This window comes from Drosophila novamexicana, unplaced genomic scaffold (genome assembly GCF_003285875.2).
Source record: "Drosophila novamexicana strain 15010-1031.04,08,12 unplaced genomic scaffold, DnovRS2.1 tig00000485-arrow-pilon, whole genome shotgun sequence".
NCBI classification, from domain to species: Eukaryota; Metazoa; Arthropoda; class Insecta; order Diptera; family Drosophilidae; genus Drosophila; species Drosophila novamexicana.
In genome coordinates, this window is record NW_020824808.1 from 1,972,709 (window position 1) to 1,995,777 (window position 23,069).

The 23,069-nt window shown below is 38.8% G+C and overlaps 1 protein-coding gene across 1 annotated transcript; it reads left to right on the forward strand.

Moving 5' to 3' along the window:
- Nucleotides 1–13,045: 13,045 nt before the first annotated feature.
- LOC115761345 (calcyphosin-like protein) lies at nt 13,046–15,832 on the forward strand. Its single transcript, XM_030703086.1, has 6 exons — nt 13,046–13,170; nt 14,775–14,923; nt 14,991–15,110; nt 15,171–15,228; nt 15,309–15,521; nt 15,580–15,832. Exons 1-6 carry the CDS (start codon nt 13,165–13,167, stop codon nt 15,679–15,681), a joined length of 648 nt encoding a protein of 215 aa, XP_030558946.1. The 5' UTR covers nt 13,046–13,164; the 3' UTR covers nt 15,682–15,832.
- Nucleotides 15,833–23,069: the final 7,237 nt, after the last annotated feature.

Consider the following 23,069-nt stretch of genomic DNA (forward strand, 5'->3'; position numbering starts at 1 on the left):
TATTTATATATATAGAAGCTGCATAGAAATTGCCTTTAAGGAAATTACATTCAAAAATGTCTACAGTGTAGGCGAAAAAGCCAAGGCGATTCCTGGCCGTTACCAGTGTATTTGCCACGCCCCCTAAGCCCTGCACACGCCAGCCCGCTTTTATGGGCAAGCATAAGCCGCGCATTTTATTCGCTCGCAATGTTTATTAATGAAACAGTTTGTGATTTGCATATTAATTTATGCAAAACACACACAAACATACATACATATAAAATTATATATATATATATATATATATATATATATTTATATATATATATATATATATATTACATTTTATACAAGTACAAGCTGTGGAGCTGCAGCCGCCCACATCCGTACACAGGACTAGCCCGCCAATAGCACCCGCTGCGCACAGCTTCAATTGAAATTCAAAAGCAGCAAACAATTTTTTAATGTTCTCAACGCTGGCATTTTATGAGGATGACAACGATGCCAACGGCAGACAAACTGAATTGATAATTAACAAGGCAAATGCGCGTGTAATTAGCATTCATTGGAGCAACGATTCGAAGAAGACTCTAAAGGACTGCACACGAGATTCCTTTAGCGATTCTTTTTGCTGCAGCTTCAAAAGGGACTCTGCTCTGACAGCGATAAATCCATGACTGAGGATACCGGATTCAGGCTGTGATCCGGCTCACAATATGTATTTATTTGCATTTATGTCCTGACTTGCATTCAAGCAGCTGCTTTGGCCGCTTTGGTCGCTTTGGACGCTTCTCTTGTCCCATTGTCTAGCTGTAAGCTAGCAACAATGTCTGGCTGTCAGTCAGGCAGCCAGCCAGTCAGTCAGTTTTAAATTCATTCACCCACTGGATGCGTCTGAGCGTAAATTTCATGCGCTCGAATGCATTGCACATTGGCTAAACAGACCTTCACTGCCCTATGCCCTATCCACTCGCCTTCCACATCAGCTGTGACCCCAACTTTTCTAACGAATCTCGCATCAAGAGCCAATCCCACAACAACAATAATAACAACAACAGCTGCTTCAACCCTGACTCCAACTTCATTTGTAATTGCAATTGCAGCTGGCATTCAATGTCGAGCTTATTGCAAACGCATCCACTCTATTGTGATTCTTAATAATTTGAGCTTTTGTTGAAAAAAACAAACAACTGAGTCCAGCCTGTTGGTAGTTAGTGACTGCGAAATACTCTGTTCCCAATGCGAGAACAGGTTCAGACTGCAGTATACACTATGTTGAATCAACAATAGCTCCAGACTAAAAAGTGGCGTTTTTTTTTCAAGATTCAGTACTGCACGAACATGAACATATAGTTGAAAAAAACGCTTTCTTTTCATTATTTATATAGATGGTTCGAAATGGGAGTGATTTGCATTTATGAACTGCGATTTTCAGATACGGATATTTAACGTAACTCTTTCTCTGGCTTTATCATGCGTTTTCGCACTTTTTCAAGCCTTTCTTTTGTTGTTCTTTTGGGGACTGGCCCGGAGGAAAACACTTTTCGAGGCCCAAGCCCGTCGTAAGTGACTGCGTCCATCTCTACCAATGTATTTTGTCTCAGCATTTTAATATATTTCACCATGTCACAAACCTATATAAATTCTGGAAAAATAGAAAAAGAAAACATTGGTTAGCTTACCATCTGATTGACTTATAAAGAAACATGAAATGGGCGTCTAACATGGTGTTCTTTTCAAACCTTTCCATATAATCTTTACCATAGCAATAAAAATATATATTTTTGCCATTTCTTAATTGAAGTCCGTGTGATATATAGTGGCAACATTATTGTGGCAATATTTATAAATTTATACACAAAGACAAAAATAAATATACGTTACACATTTGGTTGCAAAAAAGTATAAAACAAGTCCAATATACCCTGTTTTCTTTTGGCAAACAGCTCATACAATTTTGTGCTGCTGTAAAGCTGGCTCTTTAAGCTGACAATCCCTTTGATTTGTATTTTTTTCCACTTAGATGATTGACAGTTGCCAATCAAATCCCACGCAGCATGCTGCCAGCTTTGCCAGCTGCTGCTTCTGCTTTTGCTGCTGCTCGCTGCGATCGTCTAAAAGTTAATTAAATCGACTCGTGTGCGCCAGGCAAACACGCATCGAGCCTTTTGTACTTACCCATGATCTAATAGTCAAACATCAACACACGCCCACACACACATGCAGAGAGTGCACTAAGCTCTGTGTTCGCGCCACGTACGCCAATGTAAACTGGGGGCAACTTGTATGGCTGCTTGAAGGGAGGGGTCGCAGGGCGAGCTGCTGCAAATGCAAATGGGCGAATGGCTGCTGTTTGACTGCAAAACCCATTAACTATTCAATTTGAAGCAAATGCATAAGTACTCACACTTAAATATCTTGTGTGTGTGTGTGTGTGTGTGTGTGTGTGTGTGTGTGTGAGTGCAAGTGCGTGTGTGCGTGAATGCATTCCATGCATGGCTCTCAGTAAGTAAGTACAATCAAGACATGGCCTTCAACTATATATCAAACATGGTTACAAGATGGCGGTTCCTAATACCCTGTAGGCACAGAAATATTTAATTCGTGTAAGTACAGCTAGCTGCGGGTGTCGCAACATCTTTGGGGTGTTATGGGAGATTGGCAGTTAATTTTATACTTCGGTTCATCGTTAAATTAACTGCCCAGGTTTTTGGATGAAATTAAAATGGGTAAAAAGGGTTTTGTGCACATTATGTAAGAGGCCAGAAGGATCTCCGCAACCCTTACAAATTTGCAAAATGGAAAATTATTTTAGATACTTTTCTATAGATATTCTTGTTTGCCAAATTTAAGCTCTGAATTTTAAAACGATCGGAATCTAAACACCGAAGCTATTTAAAAACAAATATTGAGGAGCTAAGATAAGAATAGGGCACTCTTACTTGCTTGTATTGTTCTACTCATTACAAAGTGAAGTAGTGTGCAGTCGGCTAGACCCGACTGCAACATTCTTACTTGCTATGTAATTTATCTTGTCAATATCAAAGTAAATGGAAACTGTGTATCAAAGATATTTTGTTGCAGAGAAATGCCTGCCGTGCCTAGCTTAAAAGCCTACCAAGTCCATTTATTGTCTTTGACACAACAGAAATACGATGCATTTCAAATGAACAAAAATCAGGATAAAAATGTTAAGCAAATGCACAGAATTTGAGGCCTTTTGGTCAACCAACAAATTGTCAAGAGGGCCAAAAATGCACTGGACATAAGCCAACGCCCACTCGATAATAACTGGATCCTGGCATACTCTACAGTAAGGACCCGAAGCGACCGCAAGAATTTGCACAGTTAAATGTGGGCAGTGCCTATATAAAAGTACATTTTTGGGCATATGTTGACTGATTTGGAAGTGCATCTGAGGCCGGGCACAAAATGTGGACACAGCCTGCAGCTGCAGCCAGATGACAATAGAAATTGGCTTGGGGCATCAACTGTGAGTGAGCCATTGCCAATAGCCAAAGTGCTTGCGTTCTGTGTCCTGTGCTGATGCCCCTTCTCCAGTGGCCCAGGCTTGACAGTGTGCTCAACATGATGCTAGACTAACTGTAAAATACACACACACACACGCAGGCCACTCACGTACGTTCACATATAGGGATCACTGTATGATGCACGCGGGAATTGCTGCTGTGCGAAAAGTTGCAAAAATAACGTTAACAACTTTTCTGTGGTGCGCCTTTCGCTAACAACCACTAGGCGTGGCCGCGTGTGGGTGTGTGTGGGTGTGCGAATGTGTTGGCTGCGGTTATTTATGGCAATTAAAGGACTAATGATGTCCCAGCGCTTCTGTCCGGTACATGACGCCAACGACTATGCTGCGCACCAATATAACCATGGCAACCAATTTATGTGGTCGTCAGAGTGCAACCATTTGATCACCCTACCCATAGGACAACTCATACTTATCTGTTATCGCTTGAAACGGCAAATAAAATATGCCAAAGAAGGGAATATTATATATATAAAAATACATACAGAAATCTTTCATTAAATATTTTTATTTAATTTATAATAATTAATAACATATAACTAACATTTTCCTTATTTATTATTTTATTCAATTATAATATACCATTAAGCCCTTGGTGCAATTGTTATTTTTTAAAGTTTGCATATGACAGCTTTTTATATAGAGTATTCAACATTTTCTAAGCCCTTGGCAAATTAAATTTTGAGTTTCATTTAGTTTTATTTTTCGTAATGTTGCCAGAGATGAGGCAACAAAATGTCATTTTATCTGTCGGTTTTGTCTGTAAATTTTCGTGCTTTGTGCCCTAGCTAAGGGTATTTCAATCTTAGTGACAGCTATGCAACATACATATGTCAATAGAGTCAGGTCTCTTTTGTCGAATGCCAGCACTTGTATACATTTTTAAAACAAATATAAAAATTATTGTTTTTTTTTTTTTAAGTTTTGCAAACTAAGTACATATTTATTATTAAATCTGCTAAGATCCGATTGAAGCAGTAGCTAGGGTATCTGACTTTTGTGATTGAGCAGTTGGGTTGTATTTCATGTTATTATAAGAATTCAGCAACTATTTGTGTTGCCCAGGCTGAAGTTGCTTAAAATTCAATTAATTTGTATGTTGCAACTCAAAAATGCTTCAACTTTAGAGCGTGCAGGGGGTGCAGCCTAGAACAGGATGTTGGCAGCGATAACATCAACGACAATGTGCAGAATATAACTTGTGAGCGTGTTGGGGCAGAGACATATGATGGAGGGAGGGGAGAGAGTGGGGAGGGTTGTTATCCGAACACAGAGGCACTTCAATGGCCAACAAAAAGTTTGTCAGCTACCTCAGCAGGCGGCAGCTTTTCAGCTAATTTTGACAGTTTTGTGGCAGCGACAGTTGCAGTTGCATTTGTAGATACCCAGGGCAACCAAAGAAAAGTTGCCACTGCAAGTGTGAGAAATAGTGTTGGGGGTGCGAGATATAGAGAGAAACAGCACAGTTGACAGCAAGAGACAGAGGAGCGGACGGAGTGCGGAATGTGCGACATTTCATTGTGTGGCCAGTAATTAGATTCACATTTCAGTCAGGCACACCACATTGATAGCAGAAGCTACTCTGGGGAGTTGAAGTTCCAACTGCAGTCAAATTAGTGGGCAAGATCAATTAAGCAAGTCGAAATTAGATATTGCCAAGGGCTGGCGCTTGAGAGCGGTCCAAAGCCGATTAAATTAGCAGTGTTCATAAAGCCAACTGGCCAACTGTTAAATCATGAAGCAAGCCACAACCATCCATAACAACAATAACGATAAGTTTCACAACATGCCGACGGTGGATGGTAAGAGGATTGGGAGTTGCAACTGCTGCACGAGGAGCCGCATTCGAGCTGTGCATCTCATGACTGCACGCTCGGCTGCTCATTTTAAATTGACTTCAAACGTTGCTGCGTGACGGTCTGCCTGGACATGGACATGGAGTCGGCAGTCAGCCAGTCAGCCAGCCAGCCAGCCATCCAGGCTGCGACCACCAGTCAGCAGTTGGGACACTGCAGGCACGCACGCATTTTGATGCCATGACGAACGTGGACAGGCTGCTGGCAGCTGGCTGCCACCATTGCCATTGGCCACACCAGCATCCGCACCCGCATCAGCCAACAATATGGTTAACACTTGGCAGCTCCACACGGACGTGTTGCCAATGGCTTTAATTGTGCCACATCAGTTATGAATAAGTGCGAGTGTGTGAGTCTGCCTGTGAATTCAAAAGTCCTCTGACTTTGGCTACCAACTGGTTGTTCTATGAGTTGCTTCGATCTCACTTCGATAAGCAGCTGGCTATCAGCTGAGGCCGCAATTAAGTCCCTAACTCTTCATATGATTTGAACGGGAGCGTGTGCCGTGTTCCACAATTCGTAAACGCGTTAAAATCTCCAAGCCTTTAATTAGGTGGTTTAAGAAAAACCATCCATAATGAATGTAATAAGCTAATTTAAAATATGTTATATTTAGTGAAATACTCATAAATTAAGCTAAGCAGCTGGAGGTGAACTTTAGCTATTGCACCCTTCTACACATGTAGATCGGACCCCTATATTGTGCTGTCACACGAATGAACGGTACAATTTTAAGTTAATGAGTGTAAAAGTATTGTGAATGATTTTCTTACGTTTCATATAAATCTGGAAACTAACTTAGCATTTCGTGCTCTTATTTATTGGTTTTTGTATAGACAAGTAGTCTATCTTTAAAGATCTGAACAACTTCAAGCTTCACAAACCTTATATCAGCAATACCGCAAACTAAATGTCCGCAAGCGTATTAAATCTTTTGGTTGAAGATAGTCAAACTTTTCTGATTTTCGTTATAATGATAGCGAGCAAGTACCCCATTTCGAGCCCTTAACTTGTTGACAATGGCAAGCGTTAAGCTATGAAAAAAGTAGCAAAACCATCATCAGCATTCTGTGCGTTTTTTTATTTTATTTACATATGTGTTTTTCTCTACAGACAGTTTTTATGTAAAAGGTGTTTTAAAATAAAATTAATGTGGGCTGCCCAATTAGCTGGCGAATTGCCAGCGATATTCGCTTGTGGAACACAGTAATCGTCTTCAAGGCCAATGTGCAGCTTCTTGCGCGAGCATCAAATAAAAAAGTTCAAGTAACACTCACCTACAAAAAAAAAAAGAATAAGGAAACTGGCAAGGCAGCGACAGCAACATGCAGGATGACTGAGTGGCAAAGAGGCAGGAAGGCGAATAGGCGGGGCAACATACAGCAGCAAAGTGTTCAAGAAATGGCAAACTTTTTGATGCGCCCGAAAAACTCATTAAAAAGGATTTGACACGTGGAGTGCGAAAAACTTTTTATTTTTATATTATTTCCCTTTTACATTTTTATGGCAACGTGTGTTGAACTGTGTGAGTGTGTGCGATAGAGTGCGTTTGATGTGTGTGTTGATTGGCATTGCCAAAAAGCACAACTCACATCAAAATCAAAATCAAACTCGAACTCAGATTCCGGGCTACACGACTCGAACTCGAACTCATGAGTGTCGCATCGTGCGCATTTCTGGATTGACTTTCAATGGCGACTGATGTGTCTGCGTATGTGTGTGTAGTGCTGTAAAGGTGTACAGGTGTATCAACACAAATGTGGCCGACAAAACGACGGCTGCGACTAAAGCTTCGTTGGCTTTTTGACTCGTTTTATGATAATGCTCAAACCTGGCGTTAATGAGCTCTTAAGCTTAAATAGGAAACGTGATTTAGTTACTAAGTAAACTGCGAAATAGAGCAAGTGAGCCAAGAAACGGCATAGCAGCAGGGCAGGGGGATTGGCAGCAGTTGCCAGGTGAGGGGCCTGTAAGTTTTTCGCTAAAATCTGCGCTTAATTTGAAAAGTTCGACTACGCTCGAAGTGGCAAACCTTTTGCCAATGCCCAGCAGGTGTAATAACGCGCACACATACACCACATACACATAGAAGTATATAAATATATATATTTATATATTTACAAATACAACTGACAGCAACTTTTTGCATACAACTTTGGCCACTTAATTGCCAAATCAGTCGAACGGCGAACTAATGAAAAAACTTTCAGATTTATTTGCCCAACATATTCCTTGGCTTACAATTGTTGTGTTTGTTGCTGTTGTTGTTGTTTTTGTGGGTGTGCGTGTGGTAAGTTGCCCGCACCCGTAGCCATCATTCAGGCAGATGTCAGTTTTGATAATTTTTTTTAGTTGCCGCCAACGTTATCAAAAGGCCAAACTAATCAGAATCACAATCAGCGACAGAGACAGCAGCTGTCAGTGAGAGAGAGGGAGAGAGAAGATGTCCAAAAAACGGAAAACCCTTTTCATGAATAACTCTCGCCACTAGATAGACACATACACACACACACACACACAAACAAATACAATTTATGCAAATCTGCTCGAAATTGAAATATGCAGATATTTCGTTTGAAAATGTATTTCACATTTTATGAAATTTGCAACATAATAAATTCTTTTTTAAGGGTTGCGCAGGGTTGGGTGGGCGTAACTTAAATTAAGTAATAACTTTTATGCGTCTTGACCTGCGGGCGACACACACACACACATTAACATACACTTAGACTTTGTATTAGCTCGTTGACATTTTCTTGGCGGAATGTTGCCTTTGTGCTTAAAAGGTTATGTGCGTGTGTGCGAGTGTGTGTGACGCACAAGCAGATTTTCTTGTTTAACTTATATAACAACAGCACTAATGTTGCCAAGAGGCTGGGTCAAGGGTTGTGGCATTTTAGGGTTAATATTCGCAGCTCATTCGCTGTGAGTCCAAAGGTTAATGTGATTAATGTTTACTCTAATGAAATGAAGTTCTCAAGTTGATTTTATCAATTTATGCCTCAGACAAAAGAACCACTCTCCCATTTTCTCTCCCTCTCTAATGCTCTTGGGCGTGACGAAGGTGCCATCTGGGTGCGAATTGACTAGCCAAAATAACTCCAAATGCAAATAGCCAAGTGGTTTTGGGCCTGAATTGATTTGGTTATATGTTGTTGCCTTGATGGGCATATTAGTTAAACGAGTTAGACAAGAGGTCTCCGTTCGAGTGTGGCCCAAGTAAATATTTGTAGTATTTTAAAGCGTGAATGCTAACCAAGACGAGCTGCTTTTGGCCACTTGTTTTTGCTGCTGTGGTTTCTGCAATCAGACGCCCGGGCAAAGGAATTTAATAAAAAGCAGTTCAATTAAACGTTCTTCAGTTGGCTCTTCTTTCGTCCTTTCGTTAATCAATGCGTTTAACGTTTTCAATCAGCCAACTGCCAAAAGGCTGCAGACAGCGGCGGGCGCTGCTTGGGCAAATTGCGGGCCAGGGGAGGCGGTTGGGATTTGGGTGCTCTGGTTGCGAGGCAGCTTGAAATTCAGTTAAGCATTTCACTTATTTGCATATAAATTGATTAAAAAGAAAATACATGCAAGGCATTCACATACAAACAAGCACATACATACTACACACGCACACACACAGGCACACATATTCGAGCATTCGCATGTGTCAACGCAGCAGCAAAGGACGAAAGGGTCCTCTTGGCAGTTTCACTGTCTTTGCCTCTGCATCTCTCTCTCTCTCTCTCTCGCCCTCGCTCCGTCTCTCTCTTCTTTAGCCACGCTGCGTCTTTGTCTGTCTTTCTGTTGTCGTTGCCTCGTTTTCGGCAATTTCTGACACTTCAAATGCGTATGATTATTTCCTTTTGATCAGCGAATTGTGAATTGATTCACTGATTGAGTTCAGGTTCAGTTGATGCGACGACAATGTCAACACGCTCAAAAGGACACGTCACATTTGCCTGCCGGACTAAAAGCTTTTCACATGGACTAAGGGCTTACACTTACACAGAGACACACCTATGCAGCTTACCGAGAGCTGGGATTGAATGCTTTACAGATTCTCAGTAATCCTGCTGCCCTCAGAGTTCCAAATGATCCGCTTTTTGTTTTAAGTTTTGGGTATTTAAATTTGGCGTTTTGGAAAACTTGAAACTACCTTTAAATATGCATGTGCAGGCAACCTATTAGCAAAATATGAAAATAAAAGAAATTGGACAAACTGGACTCTTTGTACATATTCTGGATATTTTAAGTGGCTAGACAAAGTCACTTCTTCCACTATGTGTTAACTATAAATACTTGTTGGAAGCATTATATCATTTATTATTGTTCCTGATACTGGTATAGAAAATAGTTAGACAATTTTAAAGACACACAAGACTGGGATTCAAAGCTGTTTTGCGATTCTTTACCTGCCAGAAGTCTAAGTCCCTTAAAATTGCCCATTTTTACTTGTTTTAAATAAGTTTATTCTTGAGGTTATAAGAGTGTCTGAATCTGACTGAATATTTTTTATACGAATTGTCTTTTGTTATACGTATTAATAAACGTTTGCTATCATATTCATATCATCTATAGAGTCTTATATTTGATCAACAATCAGAAGAAAACAAATAGGCTAAAGCCCGATTTCTAAATTTAAAAAAATATATACTTCTATTTATAAGAGTGCATAACTATAGGGAATTTAAGAACTGATTACTGAAATTCTTTTACTAAAACTATCTTAAAATCTTTATTAATATTTATATCTTAACTAAAAGAACAAATATTTGTGATTTATAATTGTATTTAACGCTAACATGCGAGATGTTTCATAATAATAAGACAATGGAAGGAAAATTTGCTAAAAGGGTATCCCTTAGCCAAGAGACTACTAGACTAGACCATTCTTGCAATACAAACATTTAGAAGAGATTTTCTGTATTTAATTTTATTGATTGTCGTAATTAAATAGTTGTGACAATATTTCGAGTCGGTCATTGGCCGCATTTTGTGTTGTGGCCTGTTGCCTGGTTGCTTCAACCTGCTCCAAATATGAGCCAAGGGCCAATTGCCAAGGTTTTGGGCTCAGTTTGCTTTCAAATTGCGGTCAGTCATGTTCTTTGAGGCCGTGCGCAAGTCGAGCTGGCGACGCAGACACAAGGTGAAACTAATTGGCCAGCTAAATAATTTATTAACAGTGTGCTATTATAATACACACACTCGCGTGTCTCATAGTCCAACGGATAATCATTATGGACGTTTTATTTTAGCAGATTGTTATCAGCGAAACCTACTTTTCAGTTCAGTCTCTAAACATTAATTAGAGCAACTACATGACATTGCACTAGACTCACCTGCAGCACTGCACCATTGCACCTCTGCTCCATTGTCAGCTTAATGGTCAAAGGACATGCCAGTGCACTCCAATCCGCCATTCAATTAACCAGTTGCACGCACACACCCCGCACACACACACAGACACATACACACACAAAGCACCCTAGAGGACCTGCAATGGCATGTAATTTGGCAAATGACTTTGCGCTCTGATATTTGATTAGACGCACAAAATATAATAACACCGTCAGTCCAATAAAAACGACGGTCAAATGCAATAACAATTACATGTTTTTATATTGCTAAAATACATTAAAAAACATCATTGGTTTTATTTTCTAAAAAAAATTGGAAGCTGCAAAAAGATTTCAGTGAAGTGAATTCCAAGAAAAGCACTTCGATGAGATCCAAAAGTAATATTAAACAAGTAAGAGGTTTTAGTCGGGAGCTCCCGACTAAGCGATATCCTGAACCCTGGCCTGCCAACATCAAATGCATATATATATTCTATTTTAGAAGCTATATGTCAAGTTTGGTGACTTTAGCTCTTATTATTTACCAAAATTGCTCAAAAACAGGATATCGATATGGATATTTATCGATTGCTTGGAAATTGAGTAAGTTATCGATAATCGGAAAAAAACTCGATCTGTGCAGGCACTAGGAGCACTTACATCTAGCTCTTATAGGTTCTTGCGTTCATACATACGAACGGACGGACGGACAGACGGACAGACGGACATGGCTAGATCGACTCGGCTATTGATGCTGATCGAGAATATATATACTTTATGGGGTCGGGGTCGGAGATGCTTCCTTCTGCCTGTTACATACATTTGGATTTTGCACAAATACAATATACCCTTATACCCATTTTTAATGGGTTCAGGGTATAAAAAGTTCTGTGCTATCATTTCGCTTAATTCCGCGAAATTTGTTATACCAGTTTCTTATCCAAGTCAAACATAATTGTGGACCAGCATTTGATATTCCTATCTTATCATGTCGCGATATGCGATTGTGACTAGATAAAATCAATCTGGGAAACAGCAAACAGCTGCGTGCAGCCGAACAGTGAATGCCCTATAGACAAAGTTTCCATATAACATTTACTTAAACGCAATTTTATAAGAACTGTGGGCTTAAAGTTAAATTAAACAAACCTGTTTGGCTACATATGTTATATAGAACTTGCTAAATATAAATAAAGCACTTAACAAATAACCCATATATAATGGGATAACTTAGCTTTATTCTCTATTTTGACCTATCGATTTTTTTGCATTAAATATTACATAAAATTGCCGAATTTCTGAATAAAATTACTTTTAAATGGCATAAAATATCAAGTATTTGATGAGATTGGTTAAAATTTATTTAAAGCTTAAAAACTTGAAGATACTTTGAACAACTTTTTCAAATAGCTTACAAAAGTTTTAAAATAGTTTACAAAATAATTCTATTAAATATTATTATTTGTCTTATGATATTTTTAGCAGGCTTTTGCTTTTTTTATAAATTTGCCTGCTTGTGAAAAAGGTTTTATTAAAACTTCCCATTTTTATTGAATGCAAAGAGTTAGACATAGTAATAGATCAGTTTGAGTAGCAGTATTATATATATAAACCTAAACTTTTAGTTCTTTATAAAATCCCAAACATTGCCTGCCCGACTAATGATAGCCTATGCGAGTGCTTAAAAACTTATTGCAGCCTTTTTGAAATCGCGTTTTGGCTGCATATGTGATTGCATACACTTAGGTGTTGTTCTTTATACCCTGTTATTTTTTCACTGTTTGCTTGTTTCGGTTATCTACAACAATTTATCAGCTGAGGGAGGTGTTGTATTCATTTGTGTTTCTCTTGTTCAGCCTCGTCACATGTTTGTCCCGGGCAAACATTTGCCAGAGCAGGGCACAATATTAACTACCTGACGAGGCGAAGCCCGCAACTTTAATTGAAATAAAATGTTTTCCAGAACAGGTATCCACAGCAAGAGCGAGTGAGAGGGAGCGAGTGTGTTAGGGGGCCAGGCGTGTGAGCGAGAGAGTGCATGCAATTGGCCAAATGTATGAATCAGTCAGACTGGGCCACTGTCTATTGCGGCCCACTGTCTGCTCTACATGACTATAAATGTTTGTAAGCAAGTAACTAGTTCTGAGCCCCACAGTCCACATTTCATTCATTCCACTCGCTCGCCCGCTCGCTCTTCTCACTTTCAGAGTCTCTCTCTCACCTTTTGTCTCTCTCTGCTCGCTACGGGCGCTTAGCTGCTTATTCATTGCCGCCGCTTTAGTTTTTTATTTATTTTTTTGTTTCGCATTCAGTTTGCATTTCAAAGCCGCTAAAGTAACAAGTATCTTGGAGCTATCCATTCGCTTGAAGAAAAACTTGCTGGGAAAAGGCAAATTTTTGTAAACACTCGCTGAAAATAAGTGAAAACAGCTATAGAAAACTTGCGGCTGCAATGGATGTAAGTTGCTTTTCATTTTATTTGTGAATTTTTCCATCTTCCCTTTATTTTTATTTTTTCCTATTTTGTGTGTGGGCTGCATTTGTGTGGCTAAGCTCAGCCGCACGACCTTCACCTTGGGCTTCAATTAAACAAATTGCACTGCAAGTGCTTTCACAGAAATGAAAACAATTTTGTTGAAAGCAGCAGCAAGAGTTAAATCCGACGAACAGCACCAGATCAGCTGAGGCTGTTCGATGATTCATGCGAGAGTGCGTCACGTTTTTCGCCCTTATTCCAGACCACACTTCCCACTTCTAAGTCCCTACTCCCCACTCCTGATAAACCGCACTTTACTCCTGTTGATCTTTGTTAAAAAATTGTATTTATACATTCACTTTAATTATGAAAACGCGTTGGATTTCCGATTAGTCATTTACTTATTGGGCTGAAAACGCTGAAATATTATACGGGCTTCACGAGTGAGATTTATTTATGATTTGGCGCAAAAAATATAAACAGTAAACTCTTGATGGGGCTGTTAATTACCCAAACTTAGCAACACCTAACCAAGGTAACTTTTAAGCCATTAAGTGTTACACAAAAAAAACTATATAAAAGCTGCTACGAGACATTAAAAGCTGGTAAACTGTAAGATATCTTTCTAAAATATATTAACAATATTTTTTTCTAATTGTTTTTATTTATGTAAATTATATGTGTAACGCACACAAAGAGAAATCTTTGTTCCCGTCTTTCTGTGTCTATATAGACTAGTCTTTCATTTGTGTTTTCTCTGCAGTAAGTACACATGTAAGAAGTGACCCGATCGGATCACTATTTCATATAACTGTCATATGCCCGTCGTAAGGAAATTCAGTTTCTTCAAGAAAAACTTATTTATTTTACAATATCCTACTATAGATCCCATCATCGATCTTTCCTACAGCAGTCATATGATATTGTGTTCCGCTGTTGATAAGATTCTGCATACATGAAGAGGGTAATAGTAAGTATGTTAGTATGGTATAGTAAGACTTAAACCTGCCGAGTTTGGGTAAGATGTATTGATAAACATAGAAAACTCTACTTATGGACCGATCGTTCTTATGGCAGCTATAAGATATAATGGTCACATCCAGTCGGTTCCGACATATGCACTTCCGAAAACATAAAGTCTGACTTATACAAGGTTTTAAGAGATAGCGTATAGAAAAAGACAGATGAACAAATGGACAGATGGATGGATTCATTATAGTATAAGCTTGTATAGTTAAAGCTTGTCAAATACGAGTTTTATCATGTTTCTTACATGAGAGTAGAGTCGATCCAAATCTTTTCTTTCTTTAACAATATCATAACCAAAAACAATTATTATTAGTTTTACATTTCTCCTCTTCAAGGCTATTTTCGGTGTGTCGAATAATGCGAAATTTGTTGAATTTATTACATTTACATTATTGTAAATTATCAACCCTTATTATCATAATTAATAATCGAACTCGGTCGCCTGTTTTAAATTTTTAATTCAAGCACAATAAATCAAAGGCGACTCAATTTTGTTGCACAGTGCTATTGCAAATATGTGAATGGTTAAAATATTGATTGGTCTACTTTGCTTACAGCCCTCAAATGGAGACCTGTACACGCTGGAAGCCAATTTAGCTAACAAATCGCTAAGGGAACTGACAGATGGCGCCGACAAGGATCCCATTACCAAGTTGCGTTTGCTATGCTTCAGCCGCGGCGCAACAGGCATTTTGGGCCTGGGCAGGTGAGTTTTTATTGAGGAGCTTGGAGAATTATACAACCACCTGCTTAATGTTCAATTATTTAATTAGGGCATTTCGCGCCATGGACGATGATGGCAGCAAGGCGCTGAACGAGGAGGAGTTCATCACGGGCATTCGGGACATTGGCCTGGATGTGACAGATGATGAGATCAGGCAGATGTTTAATACGTAAGTTCCAGCCAATCAGCTGAAATGGGCTGCCAAACTTATGTCTTCATTTAAAATTAGCTTCGACGAAGATGGCAGCGGTTCCATAAACATGACGGAGTTTTTGCTTAAGTTGCGAGTAAGTTTTCACCTATCAAATCAAAAGAAATAAATAAATCGTTGAAGTTGAAAAGTTAAAAGCAAACACTTTGTTGACAGCCGCCGATGTCGCAGTGTCGCATATCCATAATCGATCAGGCATTCGATAAAATGGACAAGGACGATGATGGTGTTATAACCATAGCCGATCTGAAGAATGTCTATTCGGTAAAAGAGCATCCCAAGTACCAAAGCGGCGAGATGAGCGAGGATGAGATTTTAACCCAGTTCTTGCACAACTTTGAGGGTGGACGTGGCAATCTGGATGGCAAGGTGGGTGTTCGAATATCTATTCAAACTCTTTCAGTCTTTAACTATATAACACTTACAGATTACACGCGAGGAGTTTATCAACTATTATGCCACAATCAGCGCCTCGATTGACAACGATATGTACTTCGATCTGATGATGAGACGCGCCTATGCCATGTAAAGGAGTCCTCCGAGTACGGGTTCAATATATAATTCTCAACCTCGAGTATCTAACTATTAAAACAAACTAGTCTTTAGTCCTATTCATGTCTAATTTATACACACACCACGCATGTTTCATTCCAATAAAAAAAAGTGTTTTTCCTTGCAGCCCACAACTGATACCCGGCAGAGTCAAAACTCTTTGTTAGATATGTAAAGTAACAAGTGAAAAGTTTTGTCTAAACATTTGTTGCTAGTTCTACAAGCATTTAAGCACGGGCTGTGTCTGGGGTTGGATCTAGGCTGGGTCTCAGTCTGGGTCTGGGTCGGAGCCATAATCAAGCGGCTGCTGCCGGAGCCAAATCCAAGACGGCAATCATTGCAACAAGCATGGAATGCTCTGAAAATTGTTGGTGAACTGTCAGCAGTTTTGTATGTGTGTGTGCGTATGGTGTGGTGTCGTATGGTGCGGTGTAGTGTGTGTGCTTGCTGGTGTGCCAGGCATTTATCACACAGTTGTTACAGCAGGCGCTGAGGATGGTTTGAGCAGTCTAGCGATGGCAGCCTAAATGTATGCCTTAAATTATGCAGACACCAGCTGAGATTGTCGTGTATGTGTGCGCATGTGTAAGTGTTTGTGTGTGAGTGCGTGTGAGTGCGTGTGTGTGTGTGTGTACGTGGTGCTGGGAACTTGTGCACTGATTGCAAGCAACTCATACGAAATTTTAATTGCCAATGTTGAAATTACGCAGCCACTGAAGAAGGCCATCCCAGCCCAACGCGCTTAGCCGCCTCCTCTAGCCAACCATAAAAACTCTCGTCTGAGACAAACTGAGATACTTGGCTAACAAGCTCGCTGCAATCGTCTTCACTGTAAATCAGAAAGTTACAAGTTTATTGCCTGATTTCATTAAATTTTATTTACAGCCTGCAACATTTGCATACAGTGCCACATTTGGGGCCTTTTCCTTTGCTTGTTCAACTACTTTTTTATTTAACTTTAACTTTAACTGCAAGTTAAAATTTATCAGCTTGTTTGCCATGTAAATTATGCTGCTTATGTTTGGGCAAAGTAAAAAGAAAATGCAAAAGAAAGAAAATGTTGCATCTGGCATTTATTCGGCATGATGTTGTTATTGTTGCTGTTGAAGCTGTCCACATAAAACCAATTTCAATTAATTGCCTGCCACATGAGGCTCGTCGCTTGCGTCGAGTTGTTTTATGCACTTAAAACTCTTGAAAATGCCTTTTATTGGCTTTCAGTTTTCACACTTGGCTGAGTGAAGTGCCTGCCAAAATTTGTGTATTTGCCAAGGCAAAAACATTTCCTGTATCACTCACACACACACACACACACAACTGATGTGCATTGTTGCACTGAAATATTTGTGTAATTTATGTATTGGAAGAAAATTTTATATTTGCCCGAACTGTCATTATCTAAGCTAAGCCTTTTAGATTTGATTGCAATTTGATTTTCACAAAAAATGGGAAAAATAAAATGAAACATAACTCTTTTCATTAGGTCAACAAATTGCTATTTGACGACTTGATTTGTTTTTGCTCAAATCTCTTTGTCTTTTTGGTATGTTTCTATGTGCTTGCAAGGACTAGACAGACTATATTTCAAGCACATATTGTATATAAATGATGGCAGCAGAGTATAATTTTTGGTGTCTTTCTGCTAGTTTATATCATGAAATATATATACGGTTCGACCCGCAATACCACCTGAAATTTTATATAAAATATATATATATATTATATATATTTTATATAAAATTTCAGGTGGTATTACGGGTCGAACCTGGTTATATTATAGCATTTATTAATTCAAGGCTTAAGCCTGATTTTCCAATAGGACTTTATGGCTTGAAGCATGTCCTTGTAGAGGGGTTTATAAAGTGGTCATAAGATGTGTAGCACATATAAGGAGAAATCTCTGATTCCACAAATAATATACACTCTATATAAGCATCAACAACCGAGTTGCCAAGCCCGCCTGTTTCTATCTATGCGAACTAGTCTCTCTCTTATAAAACGACTTGAAACTGGACATAGGTCTCTCTTTCTTATGCAGGAAATTCATTTGTCCGAACCGGCCATATCCGTCCACTGTATAATATAACTACGAAAGGTATAATTGGTAAATCACGTTCTAGTATGAAAACTTTTTTTGTTTCTCAATTTATCTTACTCAAACTTGGCATTTATGAACATATATTTATGACATTTATTAACAATAGCCTCTACATGCATGCAAAATCTAATGAACATTGTATCACTATATCATATAGATGGTATAGTAAAGATGGGGCCAATAGTAGGCTCTTAAATGGCAAAATATTCTGTTTTCAAAAATATTTTCATCAAACTCAGCCATATCGAGCGTTTCTACTCTCACTGCAAAAATCATGACCGCTTGCAAAAATTTGAAGTGTATATAATAGATTAATATTATTATATCAATTAATATTGATTGATAACAAATTATTGGATTTCTTATTAGTTATTTATTTTGAAATTATTAACTGTGAAAATTTTGATTTGTGCTTCTTTTCGGCCCCACTGTGCGTGGTGTGGCCACCATGACAACCTGCTCCAAGACCTATAGTTTTTAGTTTTGTAAGAGAAAATTATCTGACGAGCAGCAATTCGTTCCAGGCTTTATATTAGCTACTATAAATAATACCTGTCACGCTTAAAGCCCTCTTCCACTTCGACTTTTGCACAATTGTATTAAGCGAAGAATGCATCTTTGGCAAGAACAATTGCTATAGGCTCTGCTGGCTGAACTATTTTCATGTCTGCTAAATCAGGGTACATATCAGACATTTGGATGGCATTAATATACAAATTGGCTGCTAATTAATTGTGCATTAAAATATCCATAAATGGAATATAAATTTCATGCATAAATTAAGTGCAAAGTGCAGCTGCAGTTGCAGTTGCAGTTGCAGTTGCAGTTGCAGTGTTGTCCCTTCCAGCTGCCCATTGAATTTCAGGAGTTGTCTGAAATATTTAAACGCCCTTACTGAGAATGTTGTCGCACATATTGGGGACACACTGTGCTGGCTAATGCATTATTTAAATCTAGTTAACACTTGCTATTTGTTATTGATTGAAAAAGAAAAAAGGTAGCGGATGGCGCAGTAGCGGGAGCTCGAACAAAAGTGGAAGAACAGCACATAAAAATAATAATAATAAAAGGCGGCCACACTCGACTGACTCGGCTTGGCCACAGGGCACATCATTGAAGCAGTATTGAATAAATTCCATTGCAAGTGGCGGGCCCCAAAAATGATGCCCGGCTTGCCGAGTAGGCATTAAGTCTGACGAGAGGCTGCAAAATATTTCAGTCACGTTTTAAATGTAAAAATCTCAATCACGTGATCGAAATGCGCTCATTCAAAATATGCAGAAGCGAGAGCCAAACAGCCAGACAATACGACAGAGATGGTGCTAGAGAGAGAGTGAGAGAGAGCGAGCGAGAGAGAGAGAGGGGGGGAGAGAGAGAGACTGAATGATGAACACAAGTGCTGAGCTCTTGGCTCAACCTGGTTCTGGGCATTTGGCCAGCTGTAAATCGAAATGTAGCCCGAAAATAAAATGCGGCTGTGGCTCTTAACAGGTACTTGCTGAATCAATGATTCAATGTCGCCAGCATGGCGGAGACACGCCTCATCTAATGATGATGTTGTTATTGTTGTTGTTGTTGTTGCTGCTCTTGTTGCTGCTGTTGTGCCTGTGGCCAGCTGCTCGCAGCCCGTTCACTCAAATTGCATAAAATATGCAAAAAGCTCAACAAACTGCGCGCATCGTTGATTGAAATATCGAAATCAAGAGCAATTTACAACAGCATCGAGTGCACCTGCAATGTACACCAGAAACACACATTTACACACACACACACAAACTCATATACGCAACTGCACCAGAACGCGCTACAATTTCCGTTTCCTCTGCGCACAGCTCGAATAATTTGCACACCTCTGTTTGATTGAAATGTGCGTCAGGTTCTTCGTTTGATTTTCATTTTTTATTCTTTTATTTCACGCAATAATATGTAAATACGAGTGCTTGTTAAATTTGGTTGCCGTCCACCTGATTGCCGGCCCGAGTTTAATTGTCAGTTATTAATCTGCAGCTTAATTGTGGGTGGCTTCATTTGAGCCCGATGTCATCTGGGCCTCGTTTTAAACTCTTTACAATTACCCATAACATATGCGCTTTTGGCAAAGTAATTTGTATTTAATAGCAAGCCGGGGAATACAGTCTAACTAGCCCGCTAACAAACGCGAAGGGTATCGAAGAAAGGCTTATTATTGAGAAAATAGTGAGTGCAAACACATTTTACATTTAAAAGCTGACTACAATCTGAATAAACAAACTTATTTTGAAATCTTAAACTACATTTGAAAAAAGCTTTGAAGTTTTCTTCGAAACGTTTGTTATGTATAGTTGTAAGTAAAAAATGATTTATTTTCAAAAAAAATTAATAAATGTAAAATTATTAAACAATATTTTCACTATATAGAAAATTTGTAAATAATTTTGTTAAAAATATTTAATTCTGAGTGAGTGTTGCTTGTGCATTATATGGAAGTCGGACTGTAGTCTACAAATATATATGGAGTTGCTTTAAAAATTGTACATTTTAGCTGCCACGCCCATAAGGCAGTTGAGCCCTCCCATTAATTTCAGCATAAATGTTGTGGTATTGCGTATACGCAGCGTTGGCAGCCAAAATAAAAATTGTCAATGCATTAAAACACGATTTTAGGGTGTTGGTCAACTAAGCAACGAATGTTAAATGTTAAATGTTAATTTCCCCACAGCAAAGACTGCAACAACAACAACAACAACTTGCCGTGACACTGCAATTTTTAGTTGCATTTATTTGCGCTTCTGTCGGGCTGGCTAAAATGAACATGCAAATGGCCATTTTATTATGGGCATTATATTATTGTGCCCCGAAAAATGTGCTATTGAATGCATTAGTTGTGTGTGTCTGACAGTCTGTCTGCCTGTGTGTGTGTGTGTGTGTCTGTGCGATTGGCAATCAGGTCCCGTTGCGGTTTTGCGCGCCATTCATATGCAAAAACATATATTTTTAGCCAGCAACTGCGACCGGCAACAAAAAATCAATTTGTAAATGTTTTTAGTGCCATTTTGCAACTTTGACATTTCACACGGTTCGCAGCTGTTCTTGTTGTTGTTGCTGTTGTTGTTGTTGTTATTGTTGATGTTGTCTTTCTTTTTTTATTTGATTCCATGTTGCATTGGTCTACAGACAACTGCCAACTGACCCCATTGGCAGCGATGTCCGTTTGTAATTAGCGCTGGCCCGCCCCTTCTGCCACTTGCTACTGCTGCTGCTGCTGCCACTGGTGCCTCTGCCGCTGCTACTGCAGCTATTCGGGGAGTTTTTGACCTCAATTGCTTTGTCACCATTTCAATTTGCAATTTCAGCCATTAACTAGTTACTCGCCAATGCAATTAAACTTGCACTTTTGCAGCCAGATCCTCGCTGAATGGGGCAAGGTGAGAGCAACGCCATGTTGCAAGAAGCGCGACTGTAACTTGGCCGGTCCGCAGCTTGCAACTCGCTCGATTTGTTCGTCTGTCCCCAGTCAGCAGCAGCAGCAGCTCTCATTGGGCTGCCCCGCCCCTCGTCAGACCTTTAGCTGTTTCTGTCATGTTTTCAGCGGTCTGTACAACCGCAAAGTGGTTCTGTTGTTGTTGTGGCGTAGAGTGAAAGTGTGCAGCACTCAACACACCGACACCACCGACACACTCAGTTGTAAGTGCGTTCCATTGGAATAATTTGAAAATGAAAATAAAAAAAAAATTCACTAAAAATTGTATCTTCTCATTGAGTTAATTGCAAATTGGATGAAATTGTAATTTTGCACTTCATTTCATTCAATTCACGGCTGATTGACAATTTAGTTTTTCATTAAGGTGGCCCCAGCGACAGGCGAATTGCTACCACCACTTAGCTCGTGGCAAAGATAACCTGATTGTCGCTCCTTGTGGCATGCAACGTGCAGCTGAAGAATTGGGGGTCTTAAATTTAATATGCCGCGTATACCTTCTATTTGTGTCAGTGGCACGGGCTTGACGATTAAATGATATATATTTCTCTCAATAAATATATGTGTTAATGTTATATGAATCTTGAGTCTGAGCGATCAAGTCGCCGGATAATTAACTATATTGGAACTTTTTATTGCACTATATTTGATGTATTTTATTTTTGAAGGAACTAAATACGGAAAATTAAAAAGAGAAAAATATTATAAAACCCTTTAACAATGCTTCACTTAGTGAATAACATTCTAGGAACTTGTGCCAACTTCTTTTAAAATCAAAAATAAATTATTATTTATAAGAAAAGAAATATGGGAAGAATGAGTGTATAATAAAAATGTTTCAGAAAGGCTCAATTGTTTAATGCTGCCCATTATCCTATTTTACAAAACTTAAAAAAAAAACTTATTTAGGTAAGTTTTTCAAATTTGATATGTTCATATTTAAGTTCTGAGATTCTTTATATTTTATGCGAATCCTTGGCTTTCTTATATTTACTTTCTAAATTATGGTTGCTTTCAAAAGGTAAGCTTATTTGTAGTGTGTTTATCAAATTCAAATATAGCTTTTAGTTCTAATTTATTTTTGAATGTCGGGCGACTCACGCAAGACAGAATCCAAATGTTTTAGCAAGCATCAGAGCTCTTAGCAGCCAACTACATCACATATATACACAAACTATTTATGTATCAATTTTATAAAGTACTATAGTACTGGACGGATCCAAGGGCTTATTATTTTACCAATGAGTGTCACAATATATCAATTAAAAATAAACATACGAATACAATATAATGGATAAATTTGGAAATGTTTAGGCCAGGTCCTCAAACAAGCTAGCTATTAAAGGCCTTGGCTTTGGATTAAAGAGGTCCTTACACTCTCCCTTTGAAACCGATTGCTTGTTTTTATTTACTTAAATTATTCTGCCACATGGCCAACTCATTCACTAAGTACAGCATTTTTTTCAATATATTTTTGAAATACTTTCAATAAAACCTTTAGCTGAATTTAGCGTTTTTTTCTCGTAAATTTATGAGTAGCTTTTATGTTGAAGTGGCTTGTGTCCTGCCGGGCATCAATAATTGACATGTTGCAACCGCGAAAACTTTGGTGCATGTGAATTGCAAATGTTGCGCATACGCCGCGTTGTAATGCACTTGGTTTATGGCGTATGCACAAACAGGAGTCATGAAGCAAACTTAAAGTTATGAATTCTTAAAATATGTGATTTATTTGTAGCGAAACTTTCACACACACACACGTTTGAAGCTGCAACATTTTTTGCTGGTTTTTAGCTGTTGCACCTTTTTT

Excerpts from the sequence above, each read along its gene's own strand:
- LOC115761345 (XM_030703086.1), top strand. Across the intron at positions 14,924-14,990 it reads GGCATTTTGGGCCTGGGCAG|GGCATTTCGCGCCATGGACG; the intron begins GTGAGTTTTTAT and ends TTATTTAATTAG. Across the intron at positions 15,522-15,579 it reads GTGGCAATCTGGATGGCAAG|ATTACACGCGAGGAGTTTAT; the intron begins GTGGGTGTTCGA and ends TAACACTTACAG.